The 19249-nt window shown below is 43.1% G+C and overlaps 2 protein-coding genes across 2 annotated transcripts; both read right to left on the reverse strand.

Annotated features, from left to right (window-relative positions):
* Positions 1-1015: 1015 nt before the first annotated feature.
* trmt112 (tRNA methyltransferase activator subunit 11-2) lies at positions 1016-3245 on the reverse strand. The gene is made up of 4 exons (XM_029165623.3): positions 2997-3245; positions 2500-2601; positions 2167-2259; positions 1016-1397 (listed from the first exon to the last, which is right to left on the reverse strand). The coding sequence occupies exons 1-4, from the start codon at positions 3069-3071 to the stop codon at positions 1296-1298; spliced, it is 372 nt and encodes a 123-aa protein (XP_029021456.1). The 5' UTR covers positions 3072-3245; the 3' UTR covers positions 1016-1295.
* A 380-nt stretch (positions 3246-3625) lies between these two features.
* On the reverse strand, positions 3626-19137 carry atg2a (autophagy related 2A). The gene is made up of 42 exons (XM_029165611.3): positions 18551-19137; positions 18097-18259; positions 17458-17607; positions 17199-17301; positions 16420-16564; positions 16136-16327; positions 15946-16045; positions 15388-15549; positions 14962-15104; positions 14775-14853; positions 14433-14682; positions 14071-14212; positions 13701-13799; positions 13222-13377; positions 12852-13125; positions 12486-12558; positions 12221-12395; positions 11971-12113; positions 11719-11840; positions 11457-11614; positions 11174-11306; positions 10870-11054; positions 10703-10783; positions 10390-10496; positions 10121-10213; positions 9956-10026; positions 9688-9764; positions 9147-9317; positions 8843-8969; positions 8439-8662; positions 8120-8349; positions 7901-8036; positions 7538-7765; positions 7283-7384; positions 7075-7159; positions 6713-6866; positions 6481-6550; positions 6293-6375; positions 6077-6198; positions 5789-5943; positions 5529-5687; positions 3626-5388 (listed from the first exon to the last, which is right to left on the reverse strand). The coding sequence occupies exons 1-42, from the start codon at positions 18719-18721 to the stop codon at positions 5152-5154; spliced, it is 6030 nt and encodes a 2009-aa protein (XP_029021444.1). The 5' UTR covers positions 18722-19137; the 3' UTR covers positions 3626-5151.
* Between the last annotated feature and the right edge of the window lie 112 nt (positions 19138-19249).

The raw sequence follows: 19249 nt of genomic DNA on the forward strand, positions 1-19249 counted from the left end.
TTATTACGACAGTGATAACGTAATAACATGCTGCTTGGACGCGCTGTAGGACACTTTATTTCTTCGGCACACATCGAGTTTCAGGCTGAGCTAAAAATCTTCCATTTAAAATCGACCGTGTGAGTTTTGCACTAGAGCCGAGAAGCATATTTCTAAAATGTCAAACGTAATCCTTAAAATGCTCTAAAGGAAGCTGCAGACTGAGTCGTCGGGGCCCGTGTTGATTTTCAGCTTAGGCTCATTCACGCTGAAAGTTAGAGGACCATCCTAATGTTATTAAATCACATCAGACGGCCCATCCCTTCTCATCTTTATCTCTTCAAGCTTTCAATCTAGCTCCTTTCTTCTCTGTTCCTACTCAGTCTCATTGTTAATTACAGCTCAGAACTCGGAGCGGACTGTTAATCTGTCAGGGTTGGCTTTTATTGCTGCTCTGCTGCCATCCCATTATGCCGTTATTATAGTTGCGGGTGCAGGCCTGTAATTGCTGTAAGTAGAAGGGAAAGGTAGGAGAGACTTAGGCTGCCTCAAGGTTTCTGGTCAGGGCAGCCCTCCCCTTCATCGTCTGTCCTGGCATGGTTTCTAAAAATGATAACACGGCCTGTGAACAGACTCCTGTTCTGGCTTGACTGCTGCCACAAGACCTCAGACACAACTGGAAAAACACTTCATCTGTGTATCTGGACTAGTATTCACGCTTTCAACTACCTTAAAAAGATCAGATGCATCGGAGCTGGCAGGAGCCCGCCCAGGTGGGCCGTCCATGTGTGCACACTGTAATGTTGGGCTTAAGACAGAAAAAAAAAAGACTTCCTCAAAAACAACTTCTGGCAGCAGTTTGTTCAGTCTCTTTTCCTTAAATCCAAATATAGACAGGCCACTGCCACGTCATCTGGCCCTCAGCACTTTCTTTAAAGAGGGCGAGATGGGGTTCAGAGCCTCAGCACACACAATTGGCATGTCTGTAATATAACTGCAAGCATATTTTCCACAAAAACCTAAAACAATTTTAATGTCATGGAAATCTGGACACTTTTATTGAAAAACAAAAAGAACGAACCCAAACAGTTACAAAAATAAATACAGATAAAACCACTGGGGGTTATTCTCGGGGAACGTTTCCGTGCTTTTTAATTCTAATCTTTTTCCACTATTGGCAGAATCAGCCTCTTAAAACTACAAGAAGCCAAACAGTGAAGCCAATTTCCTCAGGGCACCCAGTCAAACCAGAGTCCAGCCTCTCCTCTCTCTCTGTTCACCCGCCGTGTGTCGGAGAAGCGCCGAGGTGCTGACGTTTACGCCTCGTCTTCGTTCAGCAGCATGTTGGGGATTCCTCTGGAGATGGGGAACTCTCGTCCTGACTCGGGGCACTGCAGACAGCCCTCTATCACCTCCACCTGCAACGCACCCACGCAAAACCGAGAGCGTGACTCTACCACTAGATGTCAGCACAGAGGGAGAAAACGCAGCCCGCCCGGTTCAGCCCCAGATCTTTAGTTCTGGACAATAGAAAATGTAATGACGTCTCACGCTAAACCAGTGGTTCAAAACTCATTCACCATATGCTGTGTTGATATATAGTGTGAATGCGTGACTGTCAATGCAAAACTAAATATAGTCTGAGTCTTTACACAGTGATCTATATTTGAAACCTGAAAAATCGAATCAACAAATTAGACCCAAAACTCTTCTTTGTTAGTTTTGCCTTCATGGTCACCCACTTGCGCACACACTCACTTTTCTGTTATTTTCTAATTTGGTTTCAAGGCCAGTCTGCAGAGAGACCACCAATTAAAAAGTAGTTTGCAGTCCAAGACAGGTTGAGGCCCAGAGAAACAGGCTGATGACGCCTGTCTGTCTAAGGCGTGCCCACGTCCCTTCCATATAGAAATGTTCCTTTTCAAGTCACTGATGATAAAATAATTTGACACTTGGTTCCAAAATCAGTGAAAAACAGGAGGCTAAACCCTCATGAAAGTGCTGCTGCTAATTGCCACTGCCAGGAACAGAAACAGGATGTACATGTATGAATTACATAATTTGAAATAATTGTTAAGTGTTTGATGCTACTACATGAAAGAACTTGCGAACGCCAACTAGTACAGACAGGAAACTATAAGCTCCCTCTCTGATAATCCTAGGTGTTCGATAAAGAATTACTCTCACCTCCAATAGGATTCTGTGCACTATTTTCAGGAACTCTTCATTCTTCTCATAATCTGGCACGAGCTCAGCCGGGAGGTCTTGACATTGACCCACCTGTAGAAAGAAAAAAGGTTCAATCAAAATCAATCTTTTGCTAAGAACAAATATGCAATGATTTGAAAACAGCAACCTAGTGATGACACTTTCTAAAAAGGACAGAGTGCTGTTTGGCCTTTGTGTGCTTCTGAGCAGGTTGATTCACTCTTTTCACATCAAGCTTGATGAATAAATCACATCCTGTTAACTTTTCTCCTCACTACAGTTTGGACAGAGTTTCTTCTGCTGCACACTCACCTGATCTGCAGCCTGGACCAGAGCGCTCCACTCCAGTTTGGGAATCATCCTGCTCACAAACTGAGGGTTGAACTCCACTTCGTTCACCTTCACCTCAGTTGCCTGCACATTTACACACAAGTCATTTTTAGATTCAATCAAGTAAAATAGGACACATGTGGAACATCAGCATTTATATATTTATGGAGCTTGTTTCATTTCCCTTTTCTGACTGCATTGTCACAAAGTAACACCCATTCTCTGAAATAATACAGTTCCGGACCTTAAATGTGAATCAAAAACTAGACACACTTATTAATGTTTATCTCTGACTTTCAAAATTGTCGCAATGAGTTAGCAGAGTGCTAACCTCCAAGCTAGCTAATCACGAAACACGTACATTAAGAGACTAGATGTTTTACTCGGTCATTTTGTTATTCCTAATAACGGCAACTGTGACGTTTGAGGTCACTGGTGTCAGAAGTAGCTGTAACGCTGACCAGGTGTTTTCTGTTTACCTTGATGAGTAGCGGGTATCCTTTAGTGACTCCCTTTACGTGAGACGTCAACATGTTGTGCGTGAGCAGCTTCATGTTTACAGGTGAAGTCTAGATTAATGGCAACGGTTCAGATGTGTGTTAATAACAAATGTCGGTAGACTGAGCTAACCGCAGGTTAACTATCGCTACACTTAAGTCACGCTGCAGCGTTTACATGTGGACCGGAAAAGTCAATGGTACGTCACTAAAAACATCCCCGGAGCTGTTCCTCTGTTCCGCTGGTTCTTTAGTTCCGTTATTGGAATAAATCAAGCCCACTCTATACAAATCACAGTATTTAAAGTTCTATATTGCATCAGCATTATGTTAGTAATACTAAAAACAATTAGGGGAGCTTCATTTAAATATACCAACATGCAGAAAAAAGCTCAAAAGAACAGTATTAAGCAAAAACTTCAGACTCAAGGCTTCAAATTCTCTGGATTGTTATTACTGGCTGGTTATTATTTGTACATTTGTATTGTATTTTAAGGCGGACATACAAACTCTACCCAAATAAGAAGCTCATACTATACTTGAATGGAAACCCTAGCAAAACAAAATCTGCTTTGTGCCAATAATAACATTAATGCGCAGCAGAGACCGTGTTCAGTTTTTATACTCAATTTTTTAATTTTTGTATTTTTTTGTATTGTATTTTTTGTACAATTTTGTATTAATTTTGTATATCGGTTTTCTTTGTATTATACAGGTCATTCATACAGTTTAGGATATAGTAAATAGTAATTACACATGAGGTGTAACAACCTGTCACCCTCACAAACATGCATCATGCGCGCACTGAAACACACAATCTCTTTCACTTGCACACAAAGGGACACGTGTCCCTTCCAAAAAAAAAAAACATAAAAATGTAAAACCCTTCAAACCACAAAACGATTCGTCCTCATTGTCACCAGGTTCACATAGTCGCTTATTATGGAAACGAGTACAACAATACTTTTGTTTTAACAAAATACAAAAACAAATGAGACAAGATAAATGCAGGAAAGGCAATTAAAGACAGAGAAATAAGAAACAAACAATAAGTGAAGCAGACAGAAGAACCTATGACTGAATGACTGACATCTGTTGTGAAACAATGAATAGTTCAAGTCAGACGTGAAGCTTTAAAAGAATCTAACGTGCTACAGAACTAGGGGCTTTAAATTATCTGGCTTTCATTTTAGGTATGTATCAATATAAGCCTGGATGTATTATCATTGTAGCACAGGGGGTAAAGGATTGAGAAGGGCAATACAAACTAGTTAAAAGGTTGCACTGCAAAGTTTATGGCACAAATAACAGCACAGAGAAAAGCAGGTGCATAGTAGCGCCAAAGCCGAATCAATCCCACAGCGAGGCGGCAACCAGTCAAAGTGAAAACCATCGGCCAAAACCTTAAGGTGTTACCAAAGGACACTTCACAAAAACACTGTTCCTGTCTTCACTAGAGGATCTCTGCAAGCGAGTACAACAAAGCTGAGGTCACCCTACCTATCAGTCCATCACATTGCACCTAGAAAAGATGAGCTGATACACAATTCAGCCCCTAGAAAGCCTCTCTGGTGTTGCTAGCTAGGAATGGCTTTATAGGAATAGAAATACAGGGGTTTCTGCCATAGATTCCATGGCTGATGAGAAAATGAAATTTTTGCATCAAGGCAAAACCCCTAAACACTATGATCACATTGTAATGTTGTTCTTTTATGTCAAGCGTTGCTATGACACAATTTCCTTTGTGAAGAGGTGATAGGAACACTGGTAATCCTACATGCTAGCGGTTGGGCTGAAAAAGGAGCCAGATCAGAGTGATATGTTTGCACAGGCTGTAAAGAGAATCTGTAGACTAGTGTATTACTCATTTGAGGAATAGGAGGAGATTTAAATTCAAAACAGAAAAAATAAATCTGGTAGATCCATGTAAGATGGAGCCACCTAACACTTGGTGTCAGTAACTGCAGTAGTAGTTAGTCACTGCTTTGTTTTTGAATCGAAGCACACACTGACTCATTAGTCCATACACGCAAGAAACTACACATTCATTTCTGGATTCACTCCCTCAGATGAGACTGTCCCAAATCATAATCTTACACTCATTTTTTCACACACAGATACAAAAAGCTGTCATCTATCATTCTTGGTTGTCCTCTGTGCGCCACTTTAGAAAATCTTCCTTCCGGGCATCTGGTTTGATCTGGTTTCGCATGCCACCGAGCAGATTGGATGTGGCCTCAGACGCCACTATCAGTGGTCGGACTACGGTGGGTGGGATCTGCCGCAGGACACCGCCCACAGCACCAGGCAGACCCTTCTGTTCATGGCCGCGAGATGCTACATCGCACAGAGTCTGAGCTGTGTCAATCACTCCCTACAAAGCAAGGAGAGTAAATCAGCACATTCATGTGCCAGAACCTATAGATGCAGATGAAAATGGCTGGCAGAGTCATTAACAAAATCATTTGTTTAAATTTCAGACACCTTTTTGCATGAGCTTTATTAGTTACGCACCTCTCTGACAGTGTCATAGGCCTTGGCCACACCTTCTCTGAGGTCTGCAGGCTGGGCAGCTCTCCGGGGCCGAGTGGAGGGGGCCCTACCCTCCGTAATGGCATATCGGTTCAATGGAGGCGTTGGGGAAAGGATGTCGTACACTGTCTCTGCTGTAGCCTGGAAAAGGACAGAAGTGATTATTAAAACACAGATGTTGATTATTTCGGGTACACATGAGCATCAAATACTCAAAAACTACTAATTCTGTATGTATCTACCTGTATGGCCTGCACCAGCCTGTTGCTGAGCTCCAAGGCAGCTGATGCTGTGGAGGTGCCGAAGGATGCTGCCCCCCTCTGGAGACCTCTAATAATACGTCCATCTTTCCTGTACTGTTCTATAGGCAACCAGAACAAATCCCTCACTCCATGGACTGCAGATGTGCCAAAGACAAGAAACAAAACAAAACAAAACAGGAGATTAAATGACATGAAAAGTCCGGGCTGAAGATATATTTAAGACTGTTTTTTTAAATATATTTTAAATATATGGCAATATCTACTCACACAGCTGAACAACAGAGTGCATGGGGCCAACACCACCCAAAATGCCTGGCAGCTGATTCTTCCTGATGTCTGTCAGCCATTCTGTGACAGCGAACTGGATCACTTTGTCAACACCAAGGAGACTAGAAGGTGTTCCAAGATAAAGTCAAGTAAACACTCACAAACACAAATGTTATAAATTTAACAGATTCTTGGTTTAAACAAACGTATTTGTACCCATGTCGGCAACAGAGCCTCTTTAGCTTCAACTCAGAACAGTTTAACTGGGCAAGACCAATCAGAATCCCTGCAAATGTTCCCTGTGAAATAAAGAGATGGAACGAAAAAGTGAAAAAACTCCACACTAATTACACTGAAATCATATTGATCTAATTATCACAAAGCTGGTGCTTAGGACATCTCACCTGTTCAATGACCACGTGTTTGCCGTGATAGTCCAGCCAGATAGGCACTTCAGAGGTGAAACGAAATTCCCTGACAAAGAAACATTGCAGGATGAGACAAATCAGGAATAATTATTTAAACATATATTAAGTTCCTCATTTGTCCTGCTTACACCTAAGTGCAAGATCACATCATATTTTGGGACCAGGGTGAAAGCTAAACGCAGAATTGCCATACTTTGTGTCCACTTACCGGAAGTAGATTGGCTGGTCAGAGGAGGAAGAGGAGCCAGCAGATGAGGAGCTCTGCTCGCTGTAAGTGGTTTCCACAGAAGTGGTGAGGTCAGGCCCCAGACCAGCAGCAGCGTCCACCTCCTCAGACCTCTTCTGGGAGGGATCTGCTTTGACTGCATAATAGAAAATTCTGTCACTGGAGCCTTAGAAGCTTTATAAATAGATAGACTTTACTGAATGATATTATAATGAACTTTGTCACAGATATAATATGAACCATTTGCATGTACTTTACAAATGAAGGCCTTCATTCTGATAATGTAAATATTTATAGAATTAAATGCAATGAAAGGCGATATCATAGCATTAGGCTACGCTTACCCTCAGTCGCAGGGTCCACAGGCAGGTAAGGGTTCACAGAGGAAGCTAAACTACTGAAGAAATCCTTCAAGAAAAACAGTGCATCCTGGAGGAGAAAGGGAAATGGCTAGATGGTTAGATTTTGATTTATGTGACAGTTAAATATTATTTTAAGACATGTTTGGAAACAGAGATCTTTATTATATTCAGTTTGCAGAGGCGGATGTACCTGGTCAATGTTAAGTCGTAGTGGCAACAGACTGACACGAAGACAGCACTCTGGACCCCCAAGACCAGACTCTGGACACACTTGCAGGGCCTTCACAGTCAGCTGCAAGAAGAAAACACAAGCAACAAAGAATTTATAGCCGCTACCAAACATTTAATACAAAAGCTAAGACAAGTGAACATATAAAACAGTCAATAACATTATGCTGCTTTGGTGACCTATTCATCATAGACTGCCTATGTGGTTCCATCTCACCATGTTAGAGTGGGCTCGGCGGGGCATGCTCTCACTGGTGTAGAGGTAGAGGAATTTGTTGATTTGTGAGGAGGCCAGTCGGTCTCGAACCTCAAGTTCCTGAACAATGAAAACCTGCCTGGAGATGGGTTGCTCGCCACCAGGACCAGCCCCAATCCCAGCTGCCATTGTTCCATCCCCATCCTGCCCTGCTACTGCCACTGGGTAGGACTCATGCTGGAAGGACACCTGGGAGATTTATTGAAAGAAAACTAATTTACTCGCATCTTCCTTGATAAGCCTTAGTCTACTACTAGTGCTACTAGAACAAGATTAAACTTCATATAATCTGACTCACACACATACAGAATATTATATGTATACCTTGGTGAGCTGGATCTCCATCAGCAGTGAATGCTGGCGTCCACTACCTCCAGCCCAGCGCCAGGAATTCTGGGGGCGAGAGGAGGCGGCGGAGCGAGATGGAGAGCTACGAACACCAGCATGGACTGAACGACCTCTGTAAGAAAGAGATGTGAGTGAGGGCAATCAAAACAGACCACTCTCTCTCTCTCGCCTTGTCTGTGCGTGTGTGTGTTTTACCTGTTTGCTTGCTGTGCATGTATGGACATAGGCTTTCCACCAAAGTCTTTGCCTCCATAGAGATGCCAGACTACAGAGATCTCCCGCAGCACCACCCTGCTTTGGGGAACAGGGAAGCGGCTGGGGGCTCTGAGCAAGTCTGAGCTGCCACGAGGCCTTGAGAAGTGGTTGTCCTTCAACCTGATGGGCTCCTGGGACAGCACCGTCACCACAGGCTCTCCATCCCTCGGCTGCAACAAGTCCAGTTGTGTGAACATGAGTGAAAAACAACTAAAATATAAAATGGAAAAACAGATCAAAATGATGAAAAACTCCTCACAGGGATGCCCATGCCAGGAGCCTCTAGGATGCAGAAGTCATCGTTGTCCGTGGAGCCCTCTGAGCCTTCGTCTGATGTCATATCTGCCTGGGCCTCTGTTGCTGTAGCTATAAGTCCATCAAGTTCTGAGTCCTCTCCTTGCAGAAGAGAGGGGTTGTGCTTTGAGGCCTCACCAGGGAACAGGTAGACAGAAACAGGTGAGCCTCTTAGCATGGAGGGTGAACCTGGAGAAACAGAGTCTCACAGTCAATTTCAATAAACATCAAAACATTGTGCAATTGAGTAAATATGTACAGGAGTGATATATTTTTATTCTTAGAAACACTTAGCAACATATCAGGTCTGTCCAAAGCAAGAAAAGCGATTGAATAAATAAATGGCTACACTTAGACACTGTGTAGTACCTGGATCTATACTCTCTTCACTGTGGCTCTTGTCTGTGTCAATTAAGGCATCGGCCAAGTCGTACTGGTTGATCTCAGCAGTTTCAGCTGGAGGGCAGGGCACCACAGAGGCAGGACTTTCTGACAGCTAACAAGACAGATTATCACAAAGACACAAGACATTCAACATATTCTCAGACTAACATGTTTCCTTATTTTACTTATATAGAAAGCATTTTATTTAAGTGGGTGGGTCATGGTTAGCTGCACTGATAAATCCTTTTCATCCATTAACTGTATTCTCCAGTAAATACACTGGTCTTACTGGTAATTTCTGGCCAGCGATCTCAGTGGGAGAGGTGTGCTTGGGTGGGGGGTGCAGGTCCCCCTGGGAGACCAGGTACTGCAGCAGATTAACCAGGGCAGCACAGGAATCAGTACAGGTGTGAAGGTGAACCACATTGTTGGAGCAACGCAGCTCAAAAAGAGGCTGAGACTGTGGAGATCAAAGACACAAATACATTTTAAATGTGTGTAGGTGAATCCCTAAAAGGAAACAAAGAAAGTTCCAATGCACAAGAGCATGAGGAAATACCTGAAACAACATAGAAATAGGAGAGTAAGTAAAAGCCAACATGTTTACTAACGTCTTGTTGATTATGGCTCCATGTCCATCTGAAAATGGATTCTAGTCTTAATTTACAGGTTTTAAGTCTGGACCTATCATTACAATGAAACTTCATTATGTTGAAAAAATATTTATAAACAGGGCTTCTTGGTTTTCGTTGTGTGGTTTTTAAAGGAAACTGGGCTAAACTATAATTTTTGTTTAGATTGTACAGATGTGTACTCAGACAAGCACTCACCAGTTTGCCCGTATCACTGCCTTTCCAAGTGGTGATGGCGAGCTCCAGCAGGTCAATGTCCAGGACACACACATAATCTGCATCAATAAAAGTGTTTTTTTAAAAAGACAGCTCACTAAGATGGGAATTCATCTTTGTGTTAATAAAGCATAATATGCCACATGTAACGCCACTGGTTATTTTTGCAATGTCTGCAGCTGATGTCAATAATTTTTATACATATTCAAATACCTATAGCTGTGAACATCATACACATATCTTGTCTCACCTCTCCTCAGGTCCACAGTTTCAGATTCACATTTGTCAGACAGGTAGAGAGCAGAGTCATCCAAGATGAATCTGATCACAATATAAATCACAACATTACATCACTTACAGCTAATAAAAAGTGATTTCTTTTTAACTAATAGACAACGTCTCCGTTTAACTGTACCTGAGGTGGAAGGTGGCAGTGTCGACAATGATATTACTAGACAAAGAGAAGGATTCTGCTGTGAAGAGCACTCGCAGTGGAAGATAAAGTGGTCTGTGGAAAAAAGACGTGTGTAAAGACATCTGTGTGAAGGATGAACTTTGATGCTTATATCTGTGAATTCCATAAGATCTATTACTGTGTCTTTACACAATATAAATACCCCTGAGGAAAATCTGTGATACTAGACTACTGTACATACAATGCAATAGCATATTTAAGCTATATACCTGTAGTCGACAGCACAGGTAGCAAGGTGTGTGTGGAGCACAGTGATGACTGCAGGTGCTGTGTAACCCAGAATAGGGTCATCAATGACATCTAAGAAGTCAACCAGCTGAAAAACAAACAAACAATTATGCAGCAGTAGACACAGAAAAAAAAATAATTCACTTCCATTATTTCAATCAGTGACTTTCTGCAAAATCCAAACTGTTTTAACTAGAAAACAAATTTCCTGTACTAAAATAATGGCACAGATGCACATCCATTTTTTATTCAATCTGTTTTAATCACACTTCACTTGTTTCTACAGATGCTCACCTGCTCGTGCCAACTGTGATTAGTCTGCGTCATGTAATGGCGCATGGTGGCACCCTGAAGTCGAAGGGCAACTACAAACTCCTACATTAAAACACACCAAACAAACAAGGTTTAGGTTTAAACTACTTGTGGTACCTACTTAAAAAACCATACAGAAGAGGACGTACCTTGACATTCCTCTGAAGGTCCAGTGTGATTTTGATGGCTGTGGACAACATCTGCAGCTCTGACTCCCTACCACTCACACTGCTCACTCCCACCTCTGTTGGGTAGATGGTTGGGTCCAAGTGCTTTGGGGGAGAGAAGTTGGGCATCTCCAACCGTGATGGAATAGGGGTGTCTTTTAAGACCGCTGTATTGGTGTAAGGTGAGGATAGTTAATCGCAATAAATCTACTTTAATCTTTTTTTAATATAGGAAAACATAAATAATGTTTTAAGAAATAGTTTTAAACAAAGTGACGATTTGCACCTTGATGGTAGAGCTCAACTCGTCGACTCTCCACACACAGGAAATTGAGGTTCGGGTCATTCTGATGCTGTGCCACACTAAATATCTTTCCCCCTTCTAGGTCGAGTACAATTTCCCCATGACTTTCATCCTCCTGAATAAATGCAATGAGTGAAATTGTACAAAACAGACACTATTTGTTAGAATTGGGTAATGGTTGAAAAGCAATTAGGTAGATAGTTTCACATCAGTACAACAGGCTGTTGATTCAATAACTTTCTATCACTATAGCCACGTAGCTCACCTTCTTGTCTGTTCTAGCTTGGAGACGTCCTTTGCTTATCATCACAGTGAGGGAGAGAAGGCTGAGGTTGTGGCTGGGAACAGGAGCTGACTGCTGTGTCCTTCCAGATGAGTCACTGGCCAAGTAAAACCTAGGATCATCATCTTCTGAATCTGAGTCTATGGCAGAGAGAAAGAAATGACCAAGGGTGGAACAGATCTTAACCAAACAACACACAACCTGCTGATTACTAAAAGATGTCAATGCAGGCCAGCAGTCTTACCCAATCTAAAAGCAGACTTGCATAGCTGAAACTCATCGTGATGATAGCGGCTGTGGTCAGGGCTGCGGGCTGAGGAGGGAGGAGGTGGTGGTGGCTCCCACATCAACAGATCATTATTGATCCTATTAGATTAAACAGTGTACAAGTGTAACTTGTAGCATCTGGTGCCATATTGGTTGTTTAGATATAACTTAATTTGTGATAAAGTCGATTTTTCTTCTCTAACTTAATTGTGCATGCTACTCGATTTACCTATTGTAGATACTCTGGAAGGCCTGTTTATTGGGCAGGAGGATGTAGGCCAGTGGCAGAGTTATGTCCACAGCACACTGACACTGAGCAACACACTGCGTCTGAAACTGCTGCATCTCATCTGGATCGGCTGGAATCACCATCTAAAACACAGGGGGGGGGGCAGCAACGAGGAAAGAATTTGGTCTGGAAAACTGATATAATGATTATTGATTAATGATTAAAGAGCTTGTGTTGGGTGGAAGCACACCTCCTCTGTCTCAAACATAGTGCGGTTAGAGGAGAACGGAGAGCTGGTTTTGTCATTGGGTTCACAGTGACTTTCATAAAATGCAGCCCCTAGGTCCCTGAGGAGGCCCAGGTTCATCCCACTCAGACCGGCTGCTGGGCCCTGAGCCTCGCCTCCACGGACACGCACAGATATCCTGTTTAAATATAGGGACACGCAGATTAATAGACAAAACTGGCTCATAGTAAAAATAATAATTATTATTATTGAGAGCATCAGTACTAACCTGGGCAGAGAATCATGGTTTCTCTTCACTCTGATACAGGGGAAAGAGCCACCCTCCCAGCCCTCATATGACCCTGATGAGACACAACACAAGATGTACTGTAGCAGATGGCTTATACTGGTACATATAGATCAATAAATAAAACAAACTGATCTATTTAGCAAGCCTACATGCAACAAACAAACAAATCAATCCACTGACAAGTCTTCTACAGTTACATCAATATAGAAAGGCAGAAACTGTAAAATGTTTATTTTTTGGTAATACTAAAAATATCAAAAAACACTTTAAATAAACACATCTTTTCCCATATTAAGCTTTTAGCCCTGTCAGTGTGGAACTGAGCTAGAAGGAGTGTGTTCGTACCATGCAGGTCGGTAAAAGAGGCCTCCAGTAGCTGGGTGAGGCATGGAGCCCATGGCTGTCCTGGGGTGCTCTGTTCACCCTGGATGTCGGGAGCCTCTTGGTGATTTAGCTCCAGCTCTGTTAGCTCCAGCACCAAGGTCTCCTGTCGCACTGCCCTCTGGGTTGGAGGTCGGCGCTTAGGGAGGGGCCGCAAATCGGGTATAGGGAATCGAAGCCTAAGGACGGCATGAGGTGAGAGGAGGGAGAAGGAGGAGTAGAGCTCAGTGCTCTGGATCTGAGGAGAAAGTAATAAAGTCACCTTTTAGTAACGCTCTACATTCTTAGGCCTGTGGTTTGTTTTGTAGGGTCTAAGATGTTTGTGGGAGTCCACCTGTGCATGTCTAGGTCCAGCTGTGTGTGTGGGACAGTGGCTAAAGGCTTTGCTTAGGCTTCCCAGACGACTGAGGATGTCAAGGTCCAGCTCGGCTGTCAACTCTGCCAGCTCCACCCGCACCACACTGTCCCGCCGTGTAACACGCTGTTTACCCTGTTAAAACACAGATACAACTCGTTAAATTCATTTCTCATTTGTTTAATTACACATTCTTCTGTAACAAATGAATATTACACTATAGGATGTTGAACTTTGACATTTGTTTCACTTTTCATTATTTAATATAATGTTTTCAGTAACAGATGGAAATCTTTGAGAAGATGGTGTTAACCTTTTACCACAGCACTACTTTACTACTACACAAACAAACTTTATTTGTACAAGCACAAAGCGCACAGTGGAATGTAATAAACCTTACACAAGGATTTTCACATTAACATAAACAGACAGTATGATGTCACAATGAAAATACACACCTTACGCAGGTTCTTTTCACTGAGGTGGTAATGTACTTGGGCACAAGGTCTGGCTGCAGTTCCAATTGTGAACAGCCCTGCTTTCTGGAACTGTAGTAACTAGAAAAAGTGAAAAAAAGATGTTTACCACATCAGCATGGTACTTTTAGAAAACAAAGTTTACTTAGACAATCATATCCAAAATATTATCTTGCTGAATGTGATGTAGGTCTCCCTCTCTCACATATTGGACAAATGTGAGATATAAAAAAGAATGTTTCATTTACAAGTTGTGCCGCAACCAGGATACTGGGAAAGTGAAAATAAAAGTGACTGAGTAAGTCACTGAGTCAGCCTAAAATATGCACAGACCAAGACAGACACTGTCTACCTCGCTGTACTCTGGCCTTTCGTCCTCCCAGAGGCACTCCAGCAGCTCGAGTCTGCTGAAGGAGAGGTCACATGTCATGGCTCGACACTGGCGCCGCCCGCTCCGCATCTCACAAGCAACCTGCACTGCCGCTCCAGTCAGTCTAGGTGAGAAGATGCAAACAAGGTGAAAAAGAAAAGTCACCATAGGTGCTATCTGGTAGGAGCCTGTAGAAAACCTCAAAGGAAAAGGGACTGTGTAAATAAAAAACGGCAATATGGCTTTCTGCAGTTTACCAATTACAATGGTGTCTACAAAAATGTGTTTACTGACATAGATTTACATAAACTCTACTTCACCAAAGAAAAGACATGTGTGTTTACCTGAGATGTGGGTGTGGGCAGGCCTTTGCGAAGCCACATCTTAGATTGCTGAAGTCCCTCCCGCTAAACATGCTGTCTTTGAAGAAGGCCAGCTCCTGAAAGAACACCTGAGATACCCGTGCCAGCGACGAGGCTGCGTCAGGCCCAGAGCGCGGGTCCTCCTGCAGCAGCGTTAGAGTGAGCCCACCAAACGTGAGACGCAGCACGGCATCAGGCTTCAGCTGCTCTGCCAGGCCACTGTGTGAACGCCCTGCAGAGACAAACGACAGATAAGGTTTGTCCGGCAGATTCCTCCTCTGTGCCGACAGAAGTCTGTTACTTAGCAATGCAGTTCATTTTAACCTCTGGTCCGAATGCTGGCGTGTGGTAGACTTGACAGGCAGCCAGCTACAGGATATCTCCTGGGACAGCCCCCTATGCCCTGGCAAGAAAAATGTAGCAGAATGTAAATTATCGCAAGTATTTCAACAACTTCCATTTCTATGTTGGTTGAGTGTAAAGAACTCCAACACTACAGAACTACACTCACAGGTTGACCTTGCGTTGCAGGCTGTGTGAGGCTGTTGAGACTGTGTGTAGAGGACTCTATATCGCTGTCTGACAGTTCGCTGCCAGAGCGCACAGACGTCACACTACTACTCATTCCAACAGGACCCATGGAGTAGAACATTTCTGCAGGAACACACACAGGGTATCAAGTTACAGTACTGTACAGTACTGCATACTACTGCTGTGAACATAAACACATTTGCAGGAAAATGCAGCTGGAGCAATTTGTTAATTCAACATGGATGTTAGCTGTCATGCAAAACATCTATATGCACTCTGATATACTCATAATTATCTCACTGTTAAGAGTTGCTGCTTCTTGTAAATCCAAGTCATCATCTTATGTAACTGCCCAGGTAACCCAAGACAGGTTTTAGGGTAAAGTTTGCTGATCTGGTTACAGTACCTCCATTTTCAAGGCTGGTATCATAGGGCTCCAGTTCATCTGCCTCCCACTCTCTGCCTCTAGGACTGGAACCCAGCTGCTTACTGAGGTCATCTTCAATCATTCGCAGGTCATCTGAGTCCAACGGGCGGCTGTGTACTCTGCCACACTTACCCTCTGGCTCTGGGGAAGAATAAATAGAGAAATGGGTTTATGAAGATGTGTGTGAAATACAGATTCTGGCCAAGGATGACCTCATATCCATGAGATATTCACAAATGTCAGTCCTTGCTGTAAATCTTAGAATTTCTCATTTTGTAGCCCACAGTGAAAGGAATGTGTGTTTAATATACATGACTGGAGTCAGTTTATGAATAAAAGTGGTTTAACTCAACCCATGTTATTTTATTAGTAATTTTAATCAGTTAACAAGATGAACGAAAGACACTAGAAGTTGTAGAGTGTCCACTTTATTTACATATTGAAGTAGAAATTTAGAACAAAGGGGCCTGCATTGAAACAGTTAGAATCTGGATAATTAATTTTCAGTCTTAAAATGAATAAGCAGGCGTTTCGTACCGGTGTCTATGCAGAGAGCTGAGAGCAAGTCTGTCAGGTGGGTTATCTGATCTGGAGAAAGCAGCATGTGAACACAGCCCACCTTACCATCCAACTCCAACTGATAACCAAAGTCAAAAAACAGACATGAAGATTAGACCACAGCTTTACTTTAGACTTGATGTAAAGAACATAAGAAAGCATTACACACCTTTGGCCCAGGTAGCGTGTCGTTCTGTTTGATCTTTACGGTGGTCTCAATAAAGCCAGAGCAGGTTCCTATTAGCAGTGGCTGAGACTGAGGAAATGTAGGGGCGGTTTGTGGCTTTGCCCCTTCCTCTTCCTCCTCATCCTCTTCTTCACTAGCAGTGGCTGAATCTGGGTGCTCCTTCTCAGGAGAACCCTAAAACCGAGAGTTCAACACATTTTTGAGCCTTGCTACCATATTGTGCTGTATTATACCCACATAACCTCAAGGGTCCTGATGTTTATCACCTGTACAATACCAATGTTGTCATAGAACAGCTGAACAGCGCTTAGCTGGAGAATCTTGTGCAGAAAGGCGGGTGGCTGGTGGATATCAACAGGCACTGCAGTCTGACTGGCTGGATCTCGTACTGCCTCATCAAAGTATTCAATCCTGAAGCAACGACAGGCACAAAAACACACAATAAACTTAATCAACAGGCATAAATTGTACTGAGCATATCAATCGTTCTACAGCACAAACCATATTGAGGAAAACATCTACTTGAATAAAATCTACTCTGCAGAACCACTGGTGAACTGCTTCATGGTCTGTAAGCATTGTTTCTAGTGGAGCATAGCTCCCCGCATGTTGAGAACAACACAGCCACCTTGGAAACGTTTATCAATATACATGGAAAACATAAAAAGGTTAAGCATCATTCAAGTGTAGTCATGGGACAGGTCACATGACTCTTTACATGGGAAAATATCCCATGACTAATGACACAGAGATGACACAAACGAAAACAAATCCTTTGTGGATGACCAATTAGAAATTATGAATTTTCGATGTATAATATATTTATTAATTCACTACACAAGAGCATCGGAGCTCAGTCTGTGATAGAATTTTATATAAAATATAAAAAAACATTAATCTTTAAAACGTATGTGATAAAGAAAAATAAAAAGCGTATTTAGGCTGCATGGTCATGCAGTGTGACAGCAATGAATTATAATATTTGTCATTTGCTCCTTGTAGGTCATTTTTAAGTGAATTTTCAAAGGCTGTACCTCCAACCTACCGTTTGATGTGAACCTCTAAGGCAACACCTGTCTCCAGATCCAGGGGCTGGTGTTCGATGCGGATGATGGTGTCTATAAAGGTGACTTTAATACGGCGAAGAACTGCACAAATACACAAGATCAGAAATTTGTTTTAATTTAGTAAAATGTCTCTTCTCAGGTGAGTGTGTTATGGTTTGGGCCTTTTTCAATAACATACTCAGTGTACATTACTGTGATTATATTGGCCTTTATTTAGAAGATGCATGTTTGACTCACCTGTCTCAATGGTTTGTGCAAACATCTCGAGCCCCTCCAGGGGGGCAGGTGGCTCCTCAGATGCCTCTGGGGGGTCCTTCAGGCACTCCTGAGCCAGTTGCATGCTTGAGGTCATACTTGAAGACCAGCCTTGGGAGTCCCAACCCCCACCTAAATGCACACAAATACATATTTCAGCGTGAGAATGACAATGTGTATACCTTGGGAAAATTAGGTTTAGGTTTAGAAAATGAGTTGCTGCAATGTAGTACTGACTTGTGACAAATCCCTGAGTGTGTTGCAGATCTTTAGGGTATGCACTGAAGAACAGAGTTTTAATCTAGTTTTAATCTAAATTAATGGATTATCATGTCTTAAACCTCCATTTATTACAGTCACTTGTAACTAGTACACATTAAATGCAAATGAATTCCTTTTTAGATATGTTTATGCAAAATTGATGTGTGTGCAGACTGCATATATTTAGATAAAACACCAAGGGGTTGTATTTTGTGCTAGTGCTGAACTTGACAAACTTGCTCAACTGGACAGACTCAGATAAGAGGCTACTACATCTGGACCATCACTCCTAACGTTGTCTGGACACCAGACACTTGCGACGCCTCACTGAACCTGCAGAATGTTTAACGGGTAACTTACTGGTCCGATACTTGGGCCGACATGTTATTTGAAGACCAGACACCTCTAAGGTGCAGTGATCAGTCAGAAGAGCTTGCCAGGGGATGGTCACCTTTATACCGCTCACAAAGCCGTCCACTATCTCCAGAGGAGCCCCCAGGGACTCCAGCAGCTCATTGACTGCCTGCATGAGACGAAAACAAAGTGAAAGGAATGAGAAAATGGTTTCCTACTTGTTTTAGCACCCAGTAACACACACACACACACACACTCATCTATTCATAGTGTTTGCACTTATGTGTTTCCCTTAAGTACAGTTCCTCGAAGAAATGCGAGCTCGGCCAGAGCATGACGTTGGGAACTGTTGTTGAACTCCAGGGCAGTTGCGAAACAGCCAAGAGTGCACGAGTCCGACAAAAACACTGTGGTGGCGGAAAGTCGACAACCATCCGCAGCGGTCTTTGTCCGAACTCACCCAGACATCGAGGTTGATTTCCTTGATGACACCGCTGCCGTTGTACAGGTCCAAGCCCAGCTGGTCCAGGCTCAGTCGCTCCTGCAAAAAGTGACCGAGGTAGTGCTGCAAGAGGTACCGACAGGCCCGCTTCTTGATTGAGACCGACCAGGGGAAAAGCCAGCGAGACATAGGGCCAGAGAGAGTGGGGAGAGGGAGCGAAGAGGCGGCGGAGGAGAACGAGTGCGAGAACAGTCCTCTGGCAACTGCATAACAGACCAGGCGAGCAGCGTTCAAAACAAGGAATGAGCCACAGCTAGCTGCGAGGGGCTAAGGAAGGGGAAAACCGTAACTAGTTCCTCTCTAGGCTACACAAAAACTGATAAACCCGGTGTGTCAGGACCGACGAGCCGCCCACGTCACTTGACTGAACGCTACTCCAACGGTCGGCAGGCGTTTCGGTTCATGTTCACGGCACGCTCGTGTCGACTCGCGCAGATAAGTCCAGCTGGTGCGTAGCGCTCGCTTCAGGGTTGTTTATTGTTATCGTACGCCAACTGCCCGTCTGGTGGCGACGTCCGTGCGCGTGACGCAAGAGAAACGCGGAAGAGCGACGCGTTGCCGTCCAGGCGCCATCTTTGTGAGGTCAATGTTTTCTTCCCAATGCAAATATTTTTTTAAATGCAACTTTATTAACTTAAGTCTAGTCAAATAGAATTG

This window comes from Betta splendens, chromosome 10 (assembly GCF_900634795.4).
Source record: "Betta splendens chromosome 10, fBetSpl5.4, whole genome shotgun sequence".
Taxonomy (NCBI): domain Eukaryota; kingdom Metazoa; phylum Chordata; class Actinopteri; order Anabantiformes; family Osphronemidae; genus Betta; species Betta splendens.

Excerpts from the sequence above, each read along its gene's own strand:
- trmt112 (XM_029165623.3), bottom strand. The coding sequence starts at position 3,071 with ATGAAGCTGCTCACGCACAACATGTTGACGTCTCACGTAAAGGGAGTC. Across the intron at positions 2,260-2,499 it reads TGGTCCAGGCTGCAGATCAG|GTGGGTCAATGTCAAGACCT; the intron begins GTGAGTGTGCAG and ends TTCTTTCTACAG. Across the intron at positions 1,398-2,166 it reads TGCACAGAATCCTATTGGAG|GTGGAGGTGATAGAGGGCTG; the intron begins GTGAGAGTAATT and ends GGTGCGTTGCAG.
- atg2a (XM_029165611.3), bottom strand. The coding sequence starts at position 18,721 with ATGTCTCGCTGGCTTTTCCCCTGGTCGGTCTCAATCAAGAAGCGGGCC. Across the intron at positions 14,213-14,432 it reads TGCCCACACCCACATCTCAG|ACTGACTGGAGCGGCAGTGC; the intron begins GTAAACACACAT and ends CTTCTCACCTAG. Across the intron at positions 7,385-7,537 it reads GCCGAGCCCACTCTAACATG|CTGACTGTGAAGGCCCTGCA; the intron begins GTGAGATGGAAC and ends TTCTTCTTGCAG.